Source organism: Takifugu rubripes, chromosome 13 (genome assembly GCF_901000725.2).
Source record: "Takifugu rubripes chromosome 13, fTakRub1.2, whole genome shotgun sequence".
NCBI lineage: Eukaryota > Metazoa > Chordata > Actinopteri > Tetraodontiformes > Tetraodontidae > Takifugu > Takifugu rubripes.
Window position 1 is genome coordinate 12402833 of NC_042297.1, and position 18476 is coordinate 12421308.

An 18476-nucleotide genomic window follows, 5' to 3' on the forward strand; every position below is an offset into this window, starting at 1 on the left:
GTCTCACCCCGCTGTGATAAGGAACAAGAGCCCCTCACAGTCATTACTTTCCTGCCCCCTCCCCCGATATGCAGCTAACCAACCAGCCGCCACCTTCAGTATTATTTTATTTTTTTCCCCACTCTGTAAGAGTAAATCTGTGACAATAAAACAAAGATATTGATCTTCAAATGAACAGAAAAAAATCAAATAGTGCCTTTGACAGATTCACGGTCAAGTGACCCTGGTTCTGTTTAACCAAGGACAAAGTCCAGGATCAGGCAGCTGTGCATGACCGGGTCAACGCCGCCGTCTCAGTAAACACTGGCTCTGGCAGAAGGGAAACCACCCTGATTTATATATTCAAAAACGATTATTGCTGGCATCCAGAGATTAGCAGGCTTCAGTTTGGACCCTGGTCACAAGACCAGAAACAGCAGAATTAAGGCTTAATCAGGTTTATCCCTATTTCATGCATATTTTCTAAATATTAGGTTCCCACTAAATGCACAGTAATTCACAATCAATGGAATCCCCTCCCTCTCTGATCCCCTTGCACAACTTGTTTTCCCAGATCCCAAATAGACGGCGAGGGGACGCCAAACGAGGAGACAGGTACAGGAGGACTCGGCGGAGACGTTTCCCTCACCAAGAACAGCCAGCTCTCCACCGAGGACCTCTCTGGTGCGTAATTGCCGTCTTTGCACGTGTGGCCCCTTTCCCCTTTGTGTCCGCGTAAGCAGTTTTGTTCTGTCTGGCGGTCAGGTGAAGACCCGGAGACGAGGCGTTTGCGCACCGTCAAAAACATCGCTGACCTGCGGCAAAACTTGGAAGAGACCATGTCCAGCTTACGGGGAACTCAGGTCACACACAGGTACGGACTGAATGTGCATTTTATGGAGGTTTGGACCTGAAGAAGCTATTAAACATCTTTGTATTTCGAATAACTGAACATGTATGAAGAAACTGTGGTGATTGTGTTTAATTTCTTGGTTTTCATGTTGAAACTTTATAATACATTTTATAAAATGTTTTACAGTGGAGAACAGTAGCCCACTGTTGGGGTATAATGGGTGTGTGTAGCCTTACGTATGCTGCTGCAGCTGGGGGGGTTAAACAAGCCAAATCAGGCTAAATGTTTTCGATTTGTGTCAATAGCTTCAGCTCTGACTATTGAGCTTTCACATTCCTCATATTTAGTTTTCAAAAATAATAGAATATTGAAGAAGAAGCTGATGTTTTCCTATAAAGAATCCTCCGTTTCAGCCATCATACAGCTAATTATTAAAACTGGGTTGAGATGAGCAGAGATGGAAGCTCACATCTGCACCAGTGCTGGACTGAAATGGTTGAATCTGTGGGTCTCTGCTCTGCACATCTCACACAACAGTTGATCTGTCCTGTAACGGAACCATCAACCATCACTGCAAGATTTGATTTAATCTCTTGTTTCTTTTACCTGTTCAGCACCTTGGAAACCACCTTTGATGGAACTGTCACCACCGACATCAGCAGCACTGGAGGAACGGTCACCAACAGTGGCGGCAGCAGCCGCAGCATCCTCAGCCTCACCTCTTCTCGTCCTTCCCTGTCGTCATGGCGACTGGGCCAGTCCAGCCCTCGCCTGCAGGCGGGGGACGCCCCCTCCATGGCCAACAGTTATGGCGGCCGCGTTGCCGGCAGCCAGGGAGGACGCTACCTGTACCCAGGACACCTCCGACGGCAGCTGGCTGCCCGGGGAGGGGGCCTGTGCAGCCTGGACCTCGGGGACAGGACCGGGGAAGACATTGACATGGAAGGAATGGAGGTCACCGGCTACATGAGCGATGGAGATGTGCTGAGCAAGAACATCACACGCACTGATGATGTCAGCAGCGGGTAAGGGGAATTCAACTGTTGTTTTTTAATCCCCTGCTGGGCCGGATATTTACAATTTAACAAGACTTCGCTGCATTTACTGGTCTGGTTAAAAACTACTTTAATGGTGCATTACCACCATCTGGAGCCTGGAAAAGGAAATAGATTTGGATCGTTCCTTCCTTGACCTTTATTTCCCCTGTCCGGGTCACAGAGGAGGTGCATGTTTGTGAAGGCAGGATACATGCCCCAATGTGAGCATTTTGGGGTTTGGCACTTTGCTCAAGGGCACCTTGGCAGTGCTCACACCTTCTGTGTTTTGTTTTCTTGAACCGAGAACCCTCTGCGTGTTGTGCTGCTCTCCCGTGTTTGTGGGCAAAAATATGCAGATTATGCCTTAATCCAGAAGAGGGCAGTAGAGTTCCTTGCTGACTGTTTCTGCCCGTGATCTGCTGATGTTCCACACTTCAGAGGTGCAACTCTGTGTGTCCACAAGTATCCTGCGTGTGTGTACAGATGCTGCGATGCTGATAACACCTTTCAGCGCCGCTTTCTGTGTCGGAACAGGCCCGGTTCACAGGCTGATCTGGGACGCTGCGTCATTATTATCAAATAAAACAGCCCTTCATGTGAGACCAGGCCCTGCTGGTGAAGCGCTACAGACCGATGTGCTAAACAGAGTGAGGGGCTTTTAAAAAAAGCTGTGGTGGAAATGATTTTTCTGGATCCATTGATCTAGTCACCCTGCGGCTGTAGCTAAGTGCTTTAGACGACACGTGATACGTCTGAATCTGGATGAGGAGAGAAAAGAACAAGCAGCAGCCACACCTGGACGCGTGATTGATGCAAGCAGCTCAGATATTATCTCAGCCGCTGGCTCAGACCTGTCAGAAGGGCTGGCCAACAGCCTCATTAGGGTCTCATCCCTTATCATTTTGGTTTAGTCATGTATCCCATGCGTGTCTCCACCCCTCTCACCTCCACCGACTGTAAAGCTCTGTTTGCATCCACTAACAGGTTCTTCCACACAATGCTGCGGTGTTTACTCTCAGAGGAGGAGCTGACATTTAGATGAGTGTTACAGTTTACCTCTACTTAAAAAGTCAATTATAAGTAGTTTCCTCACAACAGTTTAGCTGAGCTCACACGAGGAGTAAAAACATGTTTCTGGTAGGTGATTATCAGCGATTAAGACTCTTTGAAGGCATTTTTAGTGAATATGCTGCTAATGTAGAACCAGTTTGCATGTATCGTTCGCGGATTCTTTATGTTCACACCGCACACATGTGAAGATGACCTGTTCTTTTCCACATGAGAGCGGTCCCGCTGATGTCTCAGTGGGACAATCTGACCAATATAGACCTAAATCAGTGCTGCTTTTTGCTTAAATAGTTAAATTTTATCCAGTTGCGCATGCATTCATTTATTCATAAAATCGGTGAGAAATGCTGACAGTGCAGAACTCTGACCAACAGAAATGCTCTTCTGCGTCATATGAGATGCCACAAACACACCACAAACACTTACTTTGGCAAGAAAATGGATTAAAATCCATTTTAGACTGGTGATAAATAATATCTTGGTGTAAAACGAGATTAATTATTGCCCTTAAAACGATAAATAATTAAACCAGTTGTCACCGTTATTTATCTCTCTAGTCACTTTTATCTTTCTTCTTCCTTTGTTAACTATGCAACTTGTGTCAGTACACACAATTAATGATGGTCTGTAAGATTATCCTATAATTTCATTGGTGTGTGCCCAGCCTAGACTGCAATGTTGGTCTAGAATAACATATTTAAGTGTAGCTTTTGCATGACTGATGGTTCCATTAATACCTACATCCAGTCTCCAGCCCTCGCATCTGTTTTTCCTTTCGGCATCTCTGGCCCTTTGGGACCCCCTCCACTACCAGCCAACACCCCGGCTCGGGGGTATGTTCCCTGATGTTACCCCCCCCCCCCCTCTCCTCCTGCCCCCTTCCCTCCCATCCCTGTTCCACCTAACACAGAGAGACCCAACCTCCAGCCAGGAGGGAAGAGCATGTGGAGCTGTGGAGAGAGGCTGCATACCAGCACTGAGCCCCAGCCGAGCAGCACACACTCGCACACACTCACACGTGCATGGCTCTTTCCGAGGTTGCCAGTGGCAGCACTTCTGATCAGGCAGCGGGCGAACACGCTCTCACCTGCTGATATTTCTGCCAGAAGAGCAGAGCTGGAGAGCAGGTTCAGACCTGATCACAGACAGCAGGCAGACGCCAGAGAACCTCTGCTGAGGGGATTTGTGTCAACAGGGATCAGCATTCACCTGGACGTGATTATTTTTCCGTTGGACTGTCCGAGTTGCCATGTTTGAGGCTGAGAGGTATGTCACCATGTTCGAGCCATCAGCGGCAGCTGTTTGCTTTAAGCTGAATGTGACATTTTGTGGAGTTCCTTTTGTCACGCTCTTGCAGTTTGATTTGCTCAGGTACTTTTGCTTCTCTTAGCTGTACAGCTGTGTAAATTGTACCTGTCTGCTAAGTCTCGGCCTGTAAACTTTCTTGTATGGGCACGTTGGGCGCCGTTCAGGAGGTTACAGGTTAACTGAAGCAGTAGGACTGGGCGGTTCTGTTAATCAGTAGTGTGAGGGAGTGATGCAGGGGCTTGTGCCACGTCTGGATAGCTGCAGTGTTAGGTGCTTTAGGATAGTGGATGCAAGCCGTATATGATGCCTGATCCTCCCCCCACACCCACACTCTTCTGTATTCAGAGATCTACCTGATTAATTCACTCTTCAGTTCAGCCCACTGACAGACAGTCGCAATCCTGCTTCTGTCTGTTTGTATTGCCTAATACCAGGAGAAATATCTTTAAGCTAGAGCTAAATCAATATTGAACTGTAGTGTTGCAAGCCTGTTACAAAAAACAAGTCTGACTGCTTGAACTAATATGTTAAAATCAAGCACAAAAGTCGAAGTCGTCTGTATTTTTCCTCACAAAGGTAGGTGATACCCTAAATGGCTGGGTTTAAAGGTTCTCTTCTTGATGTTGGGTCCACTCTGGTGCTTAAATGTAGAAACCCATTTTGGGTTTGAACTCTTTGTAATGGTTAGCAGACTGCTACCAGATGACCTGAGAACCGGGTAGTAGCCGCAGCGTTTGTAGAGCATCCATGTTGGATACAACATCTGGCGCTTTAATGTTTTCTGCTGAACCTCTTCTCCTCACTGGCTGCTGGGTACATCAAACCAGTCCCAGGCTGTTTTATCTTTATCTGCAGTAAATTATCACCAGTTCTCCTTAATCCTGCAGGGGTCCTTAGCCTCCTTCCTTTTTGCTCTCCAGCAGTCAGCCCCACATACGGTGGTTCAGATTAACCGCCAAGCATCTGATACCTTCGGTAGGTTGGTGGAGATTAGACCAGAGCTTGAAGCACAATGAATCACCATAACAACTGTCATCGTGGTGCTTCCAGCTTGTTCTGTGGACCAGAACTACCAGAACAAACAGTAATTGCAGCTTCGTAGTTGCAGCTGTGGTTTGCTGGGCTACTGTAAGCCCTTGCTTTCGGTTGATTTTCCGTCCTGCGGTCAGATGATGATTCTGTCCGTCTGCGGCCAACACAAAGGAGCTCTGTGTGTCACTAACGCTCGTCTGTACTGTACATGCATGTAGGTATAAATGTGCGCTTGTGTGCGCTCGCTCTGTCTGAGATCGTCATGGAGATAACACAGAAGGCTCTTGAGCTGCTCAGACTTCTGCTCAGCTTATTTTTCTACTCGCTTAACTGCAGAAACAGACTGATGCAGTGGCACACAGAGGATACACAGCCCCAACTTTAAATCAGCAAACACTTCCTTGAGTTACACCTGGACTAAATAAGTCAATATTTGTCTCCATTAAGAATCTCCTCCAAGGGTAAATATTTAGGGAATTAGTTGGTGTTGTTTTAGTTTGAATGGGAATGTCTGTGTAAGCGTGCCGGATCAGCCTGTGCTTCAGAATGTAACGGTCAGACTGACTATCAGAAAAATACAGGCCAAAAATTATAACTTTCATCTCCATGCTAAAAAAAATAAATGTTTTTATCAGCTGTGTCACCAGTAAGCAAACATATTTATTAAATACCTTGGTGAAAATCTAGAATTTTGGCCTCTAAATGTAAGTGAATGTGAAGAGATGCAGTACATACTGTATGTTAGGTTCAGGTACCTCAGATTCATTTGGCTAGCTTCCATCTCATTGTTGTCAGTGGATGTCTCTGTAGGTCTCTGGAGCATCTGTCTTTTCCAGCTTCTTGACATCTGGGAGGCACAGATCTATTCTTCTGAGCTCAGTGGTGAAGGTTTTAGGCCCCCTGACTCCAGTTCCTAGTCTGTAGATGCTGGTACTCTCTTTGTGACCAAGCTGACTGTAACTGATGAGCCTCCCTGTGTTTTGCAGCTACATGACCGATGGTGGTTTGGGTCTGTACACGCGGCGGCTGAATCGTCTGCCTGACACCATGGCGTCCGTCAGAGAGACGGTTCATAGAAACGCATCATCTGGACAAGGAGACGGTGACAGGTGAGTCATCTTCAACTATTTTATATATTACAAATAAAATCTAGTCTTTGCCTACATCGCGATATCTTTATATGGCTATGAGCGTTCCTTTCCCGGCTTGACCTTTTGTTGAGGTATGAGGCAGTAGGATCTGTTGGGGCGTGTTCATTTATTTGCATTTTATTATAAATCATGACTCACGCCGCTCATTCTGGTTCAAGATACCTCACCGCTCACGTACCAACGGTTCATAAACGGAAATATCGGCTTGTTTTATGGGGAAGCTGGTGGGCGTCGCGTGGTGAGAAGAAGGATTTGATTGTGTGAGATTCTCTCAGCGGTGGCCTCTGCGTTGGGGGTGATGCGGCCGTCTTTGTCCTGTCACAGAGATGGATAGGACTCTGGTTTCCCGATGAACTGACAGATAGAAAAAGGATGGAGGTAGAACGATAGAGGCTGGAAAAGAGGGGCTAAGATTGAAATGCAAATGGGCTTGTTCCAAACGGCTGCAGGCTAACAGAACTAAAGAACAATGATGGACATTGAGACAGGATCACACACATGTCCTCAACCACAAAAAAAGGAAGTGACTTTACTGCCAGCAGTGCCAAATATTTGACATTTAGCTCAAGCTGCTGCTGGACTGCTGAAGCTCTTCCTAATCTTTCCTGCATCTGAGACAGTTGTTCCCCCCCTAATGTATTACGAAGACCTGCTGCTTGTGCTTAAACAGCATATTTAAAAACTAAACAACCTCAAAAATCTACATTTGTTCATCTCTCACACTGATGGACAGCCTGAAGAGCTTTAAGGACCTTTTTCCATAAATCCTCAGGTGTGGCAATGTTGCTATACTTCAGACATTTGACCTTTGCTCTCTGCCTGCCTCGTAACTTTACACAAACACACACACACACACACATGCACGCATACACACACTCACATTCTATTTGCCTAAGCCCTTAGGTGAAACACCGCCCCTCTCCGTTCACCTTTCATTTCACTCATGCTTGTTTAATTAAAATCAATTAAATGAGAAGCAGGATATGATAAAGTTTAGGGGGTTTCCTCTTGTGGCTTCTGTGAAGCAGTTGGGGAGAGTTTAAAAACAGAGAGAGGTCAAAAGTGTTCCTCCTTCCCCTGAAGGAATGTGCTCATTGCTTTAAAGTTGGGATTAATGAGAAGCTGAACGTGGGCCAGAAGAAAAGGTGTATGAAAGGCCACATAAAGATGTGGAATATAAAATATGGATAAATGCGGTTTGGGACCATTTTCCATTGCTCTACCTACCTCCGTTGGTCTTTAATGTTCTTTAGAGCTGAAGTTCTGATCTCTTTGGTCTGTATTTGCTGTCCGGGTGTGTGACCCTCTATAAACCTGCTGATTGCAGTTTTTAAGCATCGTCTGGTTTGCGAACCAGCTGAGTGAGGGATTAGGAAAGGTGTTGGGTGTCACTGCAGCATTGGGGGGGGAAACCTTGTGACCCTCGGACGAGGAGGTCACAGTCTTCAAAGAGCGCGGCTCCCAGTTGAGTGCGTTCAGTAAACCTGTTAAACCTTCACGCTAAACCCTTTCAGATCAGACCAAAGCCTCACTAACGAGGAGAGCAAAGGACGGATCTACAAATCATGAAAACAACATGGAGAATGCTCCTATTTGTCAGCCGAGTGTGTAACTGACGTGGCTGCTGCCGCCACCGCTGCTTCTCCTGGGGGCAACACGGTCTGCCAGGCTGAGTAAACAAGCAGAGCCACCAAAGGCTGGAAATGTGTGTGTGAATGTGCTCATCCCTGTCATTTATCCCTGGAGCAGGAGCGAGAGGAAGCCTCCTAAATCCATCCCTCTTCTGATTCGGATTTCCTTTGTCGGAGCAGACAAAGGAGAGTTCTTTGTGGTGCGACGCCGTCGTAGCGGCGAGGGTTAGGAGACCCCCTCAAAGCACACACCCCCCTCCCCTCACTGTTGAACGGAAGATATAATTTTTCTTTTTCAAATTAGACAGGCGGCACATAAACCAGGGCAGCGACAGATGTTTTCGCCTCAGCAGATTATAAATCTTTATAATGAACGTGGCCACGCCGGTGCCGTTCATCTCGCTGTTCCCCTCATCAACCATGTGTTTAACAGGATGCCCGTGATGTTGGGGGAGATATTGATAAAAATCTGAAATGCTAGTGTTGGTTTGTTGTCACCTGCCTGTACTGGTGCAACAAAACTTTTCTGTTTACACACACACACATGCGCACGTGTGCCCTGAAGCTCCAGTTTGTTATCTCTCCTGTCTGGACTTGAATCGCTCACACAGTTGGCCTCAGGTGGAGGAAGCGGCACTTCTACTCTGCTACCAACAACATCTGGCGCTCCACCTCACCTGTGTCTGTCTTTTCCTGCATGCCAGTCCTGCGTGACCCCACCTCCACCTGCTCCGCTCTAACAGCGTTTCTGTTGTGGTCTGCCTCCGGGCTTTCACTAGCAATCACTTGATTGTTGTCCCCCTCCCTCTGTACTTTCATGAGCCATCTGATCCTCTTCCCCACAGGTACTGAACTCTGTCTGCTATTCACAAATGTGGCTTCCTGTTTTTTAGCCTTAATCATCCTTATGTTGTTTGGGTGTGGAGTCCTTTTGGGGTTTTCTCAGTCTCTGCTGTGTTTTCAGGATGAATCCTGCACCACGGCGCGCTCTGGTGTGTGTGACTCTGGTCTGAAAACCCTGGGGTGTTTGGTTAAGGATGGCAGAGTGACAAGGGAGCGGGTTGAACCGGTGTCGGCTCACAGTCAACCGTGTCTGGGTCTCAGTGGGTTTATGCCCTGGTGAAACTTGAAAAGCTTCACTTGTTCTCAGGGAAGTTCTCAGGTTTTTGCAGTTTTATTGAAGCAGTACGCTAGTCTAAAGACTGCACTGAAACCATGAAATCATAACATATCTGCTGTTTTCTTCCTTGACTAAATCCTTTTTCTCAGCCAGTACTCACGCAGCCTTTTACTCTGCTGGGATACTGAATATTATAGATGCTTTACAGCACATTTGAGCGGCGGAGAGTGTGTTATAGTGCTGCCGGGAAGCGTTGGAGGAGTCAGCCTGACCTGCTGTCCATGTCGATTTAATTCAAAATGTGAGGTCAAATTTCTCCCGAAGTTATTGATGCTCCCACACATTCCCTGATGCCCCAGCTGCTGCAGGACAACACCTACACTGCAGCAGCCTCAGCTGCGCTCATTTGTTCAAGATGGGATCATTCCTGTTGATCGTAGATTCTTATGGAGAGTCGTTATTAGTATGGTATGTTGCACGGTCTTGTGCCTCGATGTCCCACCACTGCAGGATTTATTGCAACAGGGGGTCACTTCTGGAACCTTCAGGTGTTCACTGGAGATGTGTCTAACAGCTGGAGGGAGCAGAACTTAAGATTCTGAGTGTTTGGATTTAGCAGAATGAAAATCACATACTCGTGAAAATAAAGGTGAATTTCTTAGTCCGCTGAGAAATTTGTCTTGGTTTCCATGGTTACTGTGTCAGCAGAGCATCACCCCTAACCCCCGGAAAAACATTCATACATTACAGATCTGTGGACTCTTACTCAGGTACTGTAACTTGGACTATTTGAGGAACAAGTCCTTTGTTTAGTTCCTTACACCTCACACGTCAGCCATGCCGGTCAGACCTTTGCTCCCTCTTTTCAGTTGCTAGTATTTGTTTAAACTTGATTACATTTTCTGCTTTTGTGTTGCTTATTTGCTTTATTGCCCAGCTGTGCACAGCGCGATGAATGATCGGCCCGTGGAGACAAAGTAAAATATCGGTGTGCAGTAAGAGGTCAAATTGAAAACCAGGACATCTTGATTGCTGCGTGAGCCTCTGCCAGCTGAAGCAACCAGCAAACCATGTGTAGTTGAGAAGCAGTGGTCAGAGGTTCGATCCCACGCCTCTGGTCCAGACTGGAATCTGAACCGAGGAGACAGACGGGGAAAGTAGAGCAAAGGATCAGAGCGTGCTGGATGTGAGTTTATCCTCAATCAGCAGTGGTTTGGGAAGCACTCGGGACCTGCAAAATGAAATTTAGCGAACATCGGCATTCAGAGCTTTCACAGAAAGACATGCACAGGTTTCCTCATTTTTCATCCACTAATTCTTTTCAGACTGTCTGATATTGTCATCAGGACTGAGTCCTGCTGAGTGTGTGGCTGATGCTAAAGGGATGAGCATTGACTCTGAAGGCTCTGATGACTAGAGGAGCCACATGCCAACAGCATGGACGTTCAGGCAGCTTATTGTGATGATGTCGGCCTGTCTCAAATTTCTAAAATGCAGTAGGTATGCATGAAATCGGAAGTGCCATTTGTCAATATTCATCATTCTGAATGATCAAACACAAGAGAAGTGACTTCTGCTTCCTTTATTCTGCTCTTCACATAGCTGTAAACCCGAATTTAGCGCGTTTTTGCATGATTCAAAGCTCAGATAGGGAAGAAACTGAGAGCATCTGTGGAAAACCTGAGCGAGGATGAAACAAAACAGGTGGAAATGCTGGAAAAGTTAGATTTCTTTAAAAGAGATCATCATCTGTCATCTGGTGGTATTCTGAAACCAGATGAGCGTAAACAGTGGCAGATCTTCTGCAAAGTCTGCGTGCATCTTCTACTGGCTCTCAAATATCTCCAGAGTTTTCCTCGTCCAAGGTTCAATATAACCCCCAGTATTTCATGGATGGCAGGCAGACCAGCAGGTGCTACAGGTTTAGGTCTCATTGTTGCGCTGAACTGAACAACAACTTGTTTGTGTGTTTGCACAACCGTCACAAGTCCAACAGGTTTGTCCCATGCCTTGGTTGTTGTTGTTTTTTCCCTTTCATTTGTTGTGTGGTTAGATTCAGGAGAGCAGAGTTGTACACCTAATGCGAGTCACATGCATGCAAACCTGCGTGTTTTCGCTGTGGATTCGGGTCGTTGGTCAAATCTGAAAAGCATGTGTTTACAAACCAAACAGAGGAAGAGCGAGAAAACGTGTGCGAAAGAGCAGCCGGGAGGGGGGTTAAATGCCGCAGTAAATACAGATATAAAGTTTTCTTCCAGAGACAATGGGCCAGACGTCGGAGGGGGGGAGACATTCCTGAGCTTGTCCAGTACAGTCCTGTTATTTCATGTCACTTCTGGGACGGCCGTGTCATTTTCGTACCACATGGTTGCCGGTCTCCATCCTGGAATGTGTCACGTCCCAGTGGCCCCCCTCCGCTGCTTCTTTCACACTTTGTTTGATTATACTTGCAATGACAAAAGTTGTGTAGCTTTGTCTTTTCAGGGAAAAGACCATTAATCTAATCTGTAGTTACTAGCCTCAGGCCCTGAGTAGCTCTTTCAACACCAGCCTGTCGGTGCTGTTGTATTATTTTGTATCTGAAGGTACGGCTGGCTCAGCTAAGCTCTAATGAGACCACATTAGTGAGAGAAACATCCACATCACACTTGTATGTCACAATAAACAGAAAAATATAGGCGTTATTTAATGTCCAACGTCCAGCGTCAAGTTACAGGAAGGCAGAGCCACTGGCCACTCTCTTCCTGGTCTTTGCCCCTTCGAACTGTTGCTTAGAGGAAACAAAGCATTCGCAATTTATTTGAATGTTCCTTAAGTCAAAACCAGCCTTGCAGAACCTGAGGGATCCTTCTGCTGTGTTTGCATTCTCACTAAAACTAACCTGATTTACATGCATTTCAGAGCACGTACGTGTCACCACATGTAACATTTTTTATGAAGATAAACAGGGTTTGTCTCAGCCTAATCTGGGTGAATCAGCACTACAGGGCAGAAGCGTTCCACTGACAGTGAGCACTGGGAAAAGTCAGACTTGTAGGAAGAAGCTATATGCTTCTGTTTGCATCACATGCTTGGAGAAAAACCCTTTAATTGTAGTGTTTACATACAACATTTGCAGGATTTAACACATCCTGCATGGTTGGGAAGAAGTCGCATCTCCCATTAGGCCCCCTCATACACTGTCGGCATGGACACAGACGGTGATTTGGGGTTATATGATCCATCTGCGGTGTGAGGACCAGTAGTCGCCTGTCAAACACAGGAAATCCCCTTACTTCTGCTTCACAGCTCTGTTGTGGCCACATGCCTGTGTGTATACTTCGGCGGTGCAGTTCCTGTGTCTGTATGCCAGAGTTGAAGTCCATTTTTCGGGCAGGGGGCTTACAGTAATGCAGGCCTGCCGGGACCGCAGTCCCAGAGGACGCACACAAGGACAGTTAAACAAACACAACAGCGGCTCGTTTCTCAGGACACTCTGAATTTCTATTGGTCGCCCAACTGGCAGCCTTTTTTATTTCTTCTGTCCCCTCACCTCCCCCCACTCCACTTTTGAAGCCATAGAAGCTCGGCCTCTGAACTCTGACCCCGCTGGCAAAGCACAACCTTTTTCTAAAGGGACCCTGGAGAAAAAAAAACGAGGTTTCTCTCTGGAATGTCTTGATTCAGGCCCGTTAAACTTGTCTACTGTCCTCTCTGATCAGGTCATGAACCCTGTGGCCTGTTTTTTCATCAATAATGGTGGAATTTCAATATTCATACTGCATATGTTGATTTAAGGGGCCAGGCTACCCAATGTCACAACATCATAATACCTCCGCTGCTATAATCAGAAATGAGAAAAACCCTAAAATATCACTGGTCAGTGGGATTTAGTTTCAGCGATTGGTCAGAGCAGATCGTTTTAAAGTAACAGTGAGGTAGCATTTTCCTCTGTGTGATGATCTATTAACTTTTAGTCATTCCAGCCTGCATTTGGCACCGTGTTCCACAACTAAGGTCTCCATCTCCTGTGATTGGCCGTAAAGAGCTTTGTGGTCGTTAACTGGTGGGTTGCTTGTGCCAGCGGGAGACTGTGGGCTGGGCCACGCCGCTTGGCCTGATCTCTAATTAGCACTGGCTTGTCAGCTAGTTAGGGTGGATCTGTCTGGGAAATTGCAGTCCTGTGCACGCAGACATAGATACACATGAGGCGTAGCTTGGAAACACAGAGGGAGCAGCAGGGAGAGGATTGTCCTTCAGCCTCAGAGGAGTTCTCCTCTGATCGTGTGCCTCTGACTCGTTGATGGGCTGAAGTGTCTCATTAAGGTCTCGGTCTGCATTCTGTTATTGGTGTGGCTGCAGTAGTGAAGTGGTTAACAGTCCTGGGGCTGGTTCATGTTACCAGCAGCGGGGCAGGTCCGTCCCTCTTCTTCCCCTCTCAGTCTTTCTCAGTCCGCAGAGAGATGAACGATGCCCGAGGGATGAAGCATCAGTGCAGGCAGTGACAAAGGAGATACGTCTAGATACGCAGCGAGGGCGAAAGGGCGGGTGAGAGACAAGCCCTTAGAGCCAGGGAGAGAGAGATAGAGAGATACAGAGGGCAGAGGCAGGGGGGAGATTTCTGGCTGCGCGGACTCTCTCGACAGCAAGAAGTCATGAAACTCTCTGTCCAGCTTGGCATTTTCCCGCAGCACTCTATTTCCCACGGCAACCTTGGCAACCTGACCAGGTAGATGCACATTTGTGAGTCCGCGCATGTGTCTGTGTGTCTGTGCGTTTGTGTGTGTGTGAGAGAGAGAAGGAACTCATTTGTACTTTTTTCTTTTTTAAGGCAACATAAACACATCGGATTTTTTAAAGGATGTAAACTTTGTTTTCTTTCTGTTTTTGTCTACTGTGGTGGCTTTAGTGTGTGTGTGTGTGTGTGTGTGTGTGTGTGTGTGTGTGTGTGTGTGTGTGTGTGGGGAGGGGGTCTTTCCTCTGTGTAAATCTCTCAGCACCTCTCAGCTGACTGGTCCCACAAATTCCTTCAGATCTAAAAGTGTGTCACTGCTCACTGTGGATTTATTGGCTTGATAAATTTGCGGTTCTCTTTCTTTCTTCTGAGCCTCAGATATGTTTAGGTTTGACTTGAAATCTCACAGAAACCAGCTGATTTGGTTTTGGTGGTGAGTCAACAGGCTTTTATTTGTTCAGCATCTCAAAACCACAATTATGATGTTATGTCCATGTTGCTGAAAGTAAATGTTGAGTACTTACAAATGTGGCTGAAGATCTGACCTCAATGTTCATATTTAATATTTCAGCACAGATTTAAATGTCACAACTGTTTATTTCAGTTGATTTGTTCACAGAAAATCTTCATAAGATTTAAAAACAAAAAAATCTATCTGTGTATAAAAAGCTCAGAGTTTTGTTGTATGAAGCTGATTATTGAGTCGGAACTTTATTTTCTTTGTGTGTGTGTGTGTGTGTGTGTGTGTGTGTGCAGCCAGTTCTGCCCTGGCCATCACCATCAGCTTCCCCTCTGCTTCTTTCAAACCAATGTTTGCCAACTGGCCAGTCTTCCTGTCCCCCTCAGGCTACACGCACACACACACACACACACACACACACACACGCACACACACACACACACACACACACACACACACACACAGAGCAATATACCGCATTAACTCCTGGTGTGTTTGCTGATGGCTCTGTTTGAACAACTCACAGATGCACACAAACACACCATGATGTCAGCCCCTCCAACACAGGCCTTTGTTCATGTGACAGACAGCCTCATTCAGGATGTTTGTGTGTGTTTGTCCCCTTAAGATGAAACTGGTTTCAATAAAGAATAAAGGAAGGGAGTCAGTGAGCAGGCGCAGATGCCAGATCTTTTTATTTTTGCGGAAAAAAAACACCCCACTGTTGAGTTGAGCTTTCTTTTAACTCTGTTTTGGTCAATGAAGGACTCACTGAGGCTCCATGAATCAGTTTTGTCCCTGTAGAGGTCAGCAGACTGAAGCAGATCAGCTTTAGCATCAAACCTGACTGTTGTGGCTTCAGGCCGTTGTGTCTGTCTGCAGAGTGAATTTAGTGTCTGACTCTTCAAAGGGGAAGAAGACGTTCCCATGGTGCAGCCGACTAACAAGAGCCAAGTGGACAAGTGGGAGATTTATTGTTTAAAGTAAATCTCCCCTCTCTCTGTCTCTCTCTCTTGCTCTCTGTCTGTGTCCCACCTCTCTGTCCAGCTGGGACGACAGCAGCTCGGTGAGCAGCGGGATCAGCGACAACATCGACACAGATGACATCAACACCAGCTCGTCCATCTCTTCCTACGCCAACACGCCTGCTGCCCAGCGCAAGGGCCTCAGCACACAGGTAGCACTACACGCACACACACACACACACACACACACACTGTGTTACTGCTGAGGGGACGGTTAATGTCTGTATAACAGCTTGAGGGGGGTTCGGATTTGGTCCTTTAGCAGTGTGCTTCTGCACAGTAGGTTTGCAACAGTTTGGAAATGGTGGTCGTAGTTCTGTCAACCAAGTTCATAGCGTGGCCGACGAGGGTTGATGTTGACCAATCATTAGACTGCAGGCTGTTTAGCTCCGCCCACTCTGCAGTGTCCCCAACTGTCGACAGTAGAAACAAAGATCTATGTGTAATGCTTCCATCTCAATCAACCTGTTCCAGTGGAACTGCCGCTTCATACAAATCAGAAACAGCAGGTTTTCTGGAGGATTGCCTAAATTTATTTCTTTGTTCTGAACTGATGCAGATAACATTCCTCCCCTCAGTGCTGTCCGTCCTGGCTTGCATAGGGTAGAATGTAAGACGGTGTTGAACCGGAGGAGTTGAGAGCTAAAGTAAAGCTGGTGTTGACTGGCCTCAGCCCCTTGAACACTTATCAAGACCAAGTAAGGGTGAAGAAAGTGATTGTGATCGACGAGACGAAAATATCAGCTGAATCACGTGCGCGTCACACACTCCTTGTTGTGGTTGCCGTGGAGGAGCTGACCACGTGATGTGTGTCCTGTCACAGACTCAGAGGTGCTGTAGAAAGAAACAAAGAGGTCTGTATGTGACTCAGCAGACTGGTGGAGCTCAGGTTGGCCAGATCTGGTGATAACACACGCCAGCTGGGTTGTGCTTTCTATTAGCTGCCATCTCAAAACCAGCCGATAGAAGAATTGTGCAAATGGTCTAGAAAAGGAAAAACCATAAGAGAGCAAAGCTTTGCAAGGAAAATATTTTATTGATGGTCATTCTTTTTCCTTCAAGGAGGATCCATGGAGACCACTTCATGAACCTTATTGTTAACACCTGTTTCGTATTGCAGACTTCGTAAACTGTCAACCTGTTTTACTGCCCTGGATTTATCGCCCTTGTTTCAGACAGGTTTCCCAGAAATGATCCCAAACACTGCCTACAAATATTAAAATGGGAAATTAGCACTTTATTAAAGTTTTGCTGAGGAGAACGTCTTTATCTTCGTGGTCCTGTAAAGCCATCATGACCAAATTAAGCAGACCAAATACTTTCTGACTCGCAACAGAAAAGTGAGGTAAAACAGCCATGGCCATGACGTCCAAATATAGTGCAGCCAGTCTTCCAACTTCTAAACATGAGGATTGATGTTTGAAACAGAAGCGAAACCAGCTCCTCTGGTGCGTCATACTTGTCTTGTCTTTGGAATCAGAACTAGAATTTTTTGCAGTGTAGAAAGAGACTAAAACAGCGATGCTGTGGGAAATCCTGTCAACATGGTCTGTTTTCCACTCTGGGTGGAAGTCTGAGTCACCGGAGGATCCATAATGTCCCATAATTACGATGGCTAAAGTAAATCCAGATCCTATAAAATTCAATATGTAATATGCTATATTTATTTTCCAGTGTATGTTGCAATTTTGTTTCACTTTTTCGGGTCAGGTTATGCAGAAATTGAAGTGCTGTTGGCAGCGATTCAAAAGCTTTCTTCATCGGCGGTAAATGTGTGTGTGTTGTTTCAGCCTGTGACTGATGCAGAGAAGCACTCGGCCTCCACAGCGGGACACCAGGCCTGGTCGGGAGACGAGGTTAAGAGGGCAGACAGCGGGTCAGACAACGGTGTCAGGATGGAGTCGGCTTCCAGCTGGACCCGAAGAACCCCCTCCGATGTGTCTGAAGAGTCGGACAAGGGCAGCTCAGGGAGGAAGATCACCAGCGTGTCACACACGGGCTCCTGGAGGCGAGGCATGACCGCTCAGGTCGGCATCACGTCGCCCAGGACAAAAAGCACCAGTAGCACAGGGTCCACGGGGTCTGTTGGTATCAAGACCCACAGTTCAGGTAGCAAATACGTGACATTATAGCATAGTTAGTGTTAATGCATTAGCAGCATCATTAACTGTAGCACCCATACACCCTCCCTGTCCTGCAGGTAAAACTGATGACATCAAGGTGTCAGAGAAGGGACGCCGCTCTCCCCGGGCGAATGGCCTTCACCGCTCACCCTCGGACGCAGGCCGCAGCAGCGGTGATGAGGCGAAGAAACAGTCGGTTCCCAGCAGCTCCACATCGGCGGCCGCTTCAGACACCCTCTCCCAGACACACATGCTCACCTCACGTACCCCTACCAGCACTTTTGGTTTCAAGAAGCCATGCCCTGGGATGGTTGCCATGGTTACCGCCAGCGGTGCCACCATCACAAGCGGCTCTGCCACATTAGGCAAATTGCCCAAATCCGGAGGCCGCTCCCTGACCGTAGGTTTGAAGACTGGTGGGTTGGACGGTGGGTCGACTCTGGGTCACCACGACGATAGCTTCCTTCCCATGAGTGCGCGCTCCACGCTGCAGTACCGCAGCCTGCCGAGACCCAGCCGCTCCGGAGCGGCCGCACGCAACGGGAACCGCTCCTCCACTAGCAGCATCGAGGCCGCCGTTCTTTCAGTCACATCGCAGGCAAAGAACCCTCTGAGTGTCTCTAAGGTCAACGGCTCGGGGCTTCTAGCCAATCAGACGGACCGTGAGAAGGGCGTCACGGACATCGACAACCTCAGGGGCGGAGGGGCGGCAACTGTCCCCCTTCCGGGTAGACAGCAGGTCTCTTCGCCAACATTGCGCAGGTAAAAACACACTTGTTAACACACTTGCTAATAAATAGGAACAGAGGTAAAGGCTGTTTTTACACGCACACAGACACACACAGACATACATACACACAATTACAGTTCAGTCAGCTTTAATAGGGCCTTTGTAACAGCCAGTCCTTGAGCCGAGCTGATCAGCTGCCAAGCCTCAGCCTTGGTGGTGCAGGGAGGATGATGGGGGCAGGGTGT

General features: G+C 47.2%; 1 protein-coding gene across 14 annotated transcripts in view; it reads left to right on the top strand.

The window, feature by feature from the left end:
• Positions 1-18476, top strand: part of nav2a (neuron navigator 2a) — a 124749-nt gene that overhangs the window by 89869 nt on the left and 16404 nt on the right. For all 14 annotated transcript variants that reach the window (XM_029845676.1, XM_029845668.1, XM_029845669.1 and 11 more), the window contains 7 exons: positions 554-663; positions 745-853; positions 1447-1857; positions 6264-6386; positions 15401-15530; positions 17169-17487; positions 17579-18263. In XM_029845676.1, the coding sequence (XP_029701536.1) occupies positions 554-663; positions 745-853; positions 1447-1857; positions 6264-6386; positions 15401-15530; positions 17169-17487; positions 17579-18263 (1887 nt within the window). The remainder of the gene's footprint in view (positions 1-553; positions 664-744; positions 854-1446; positions 1858-6263; positions 6387-15400; positions 15531-17168; positions 17488-17578; positions 18264-18476) is intronic.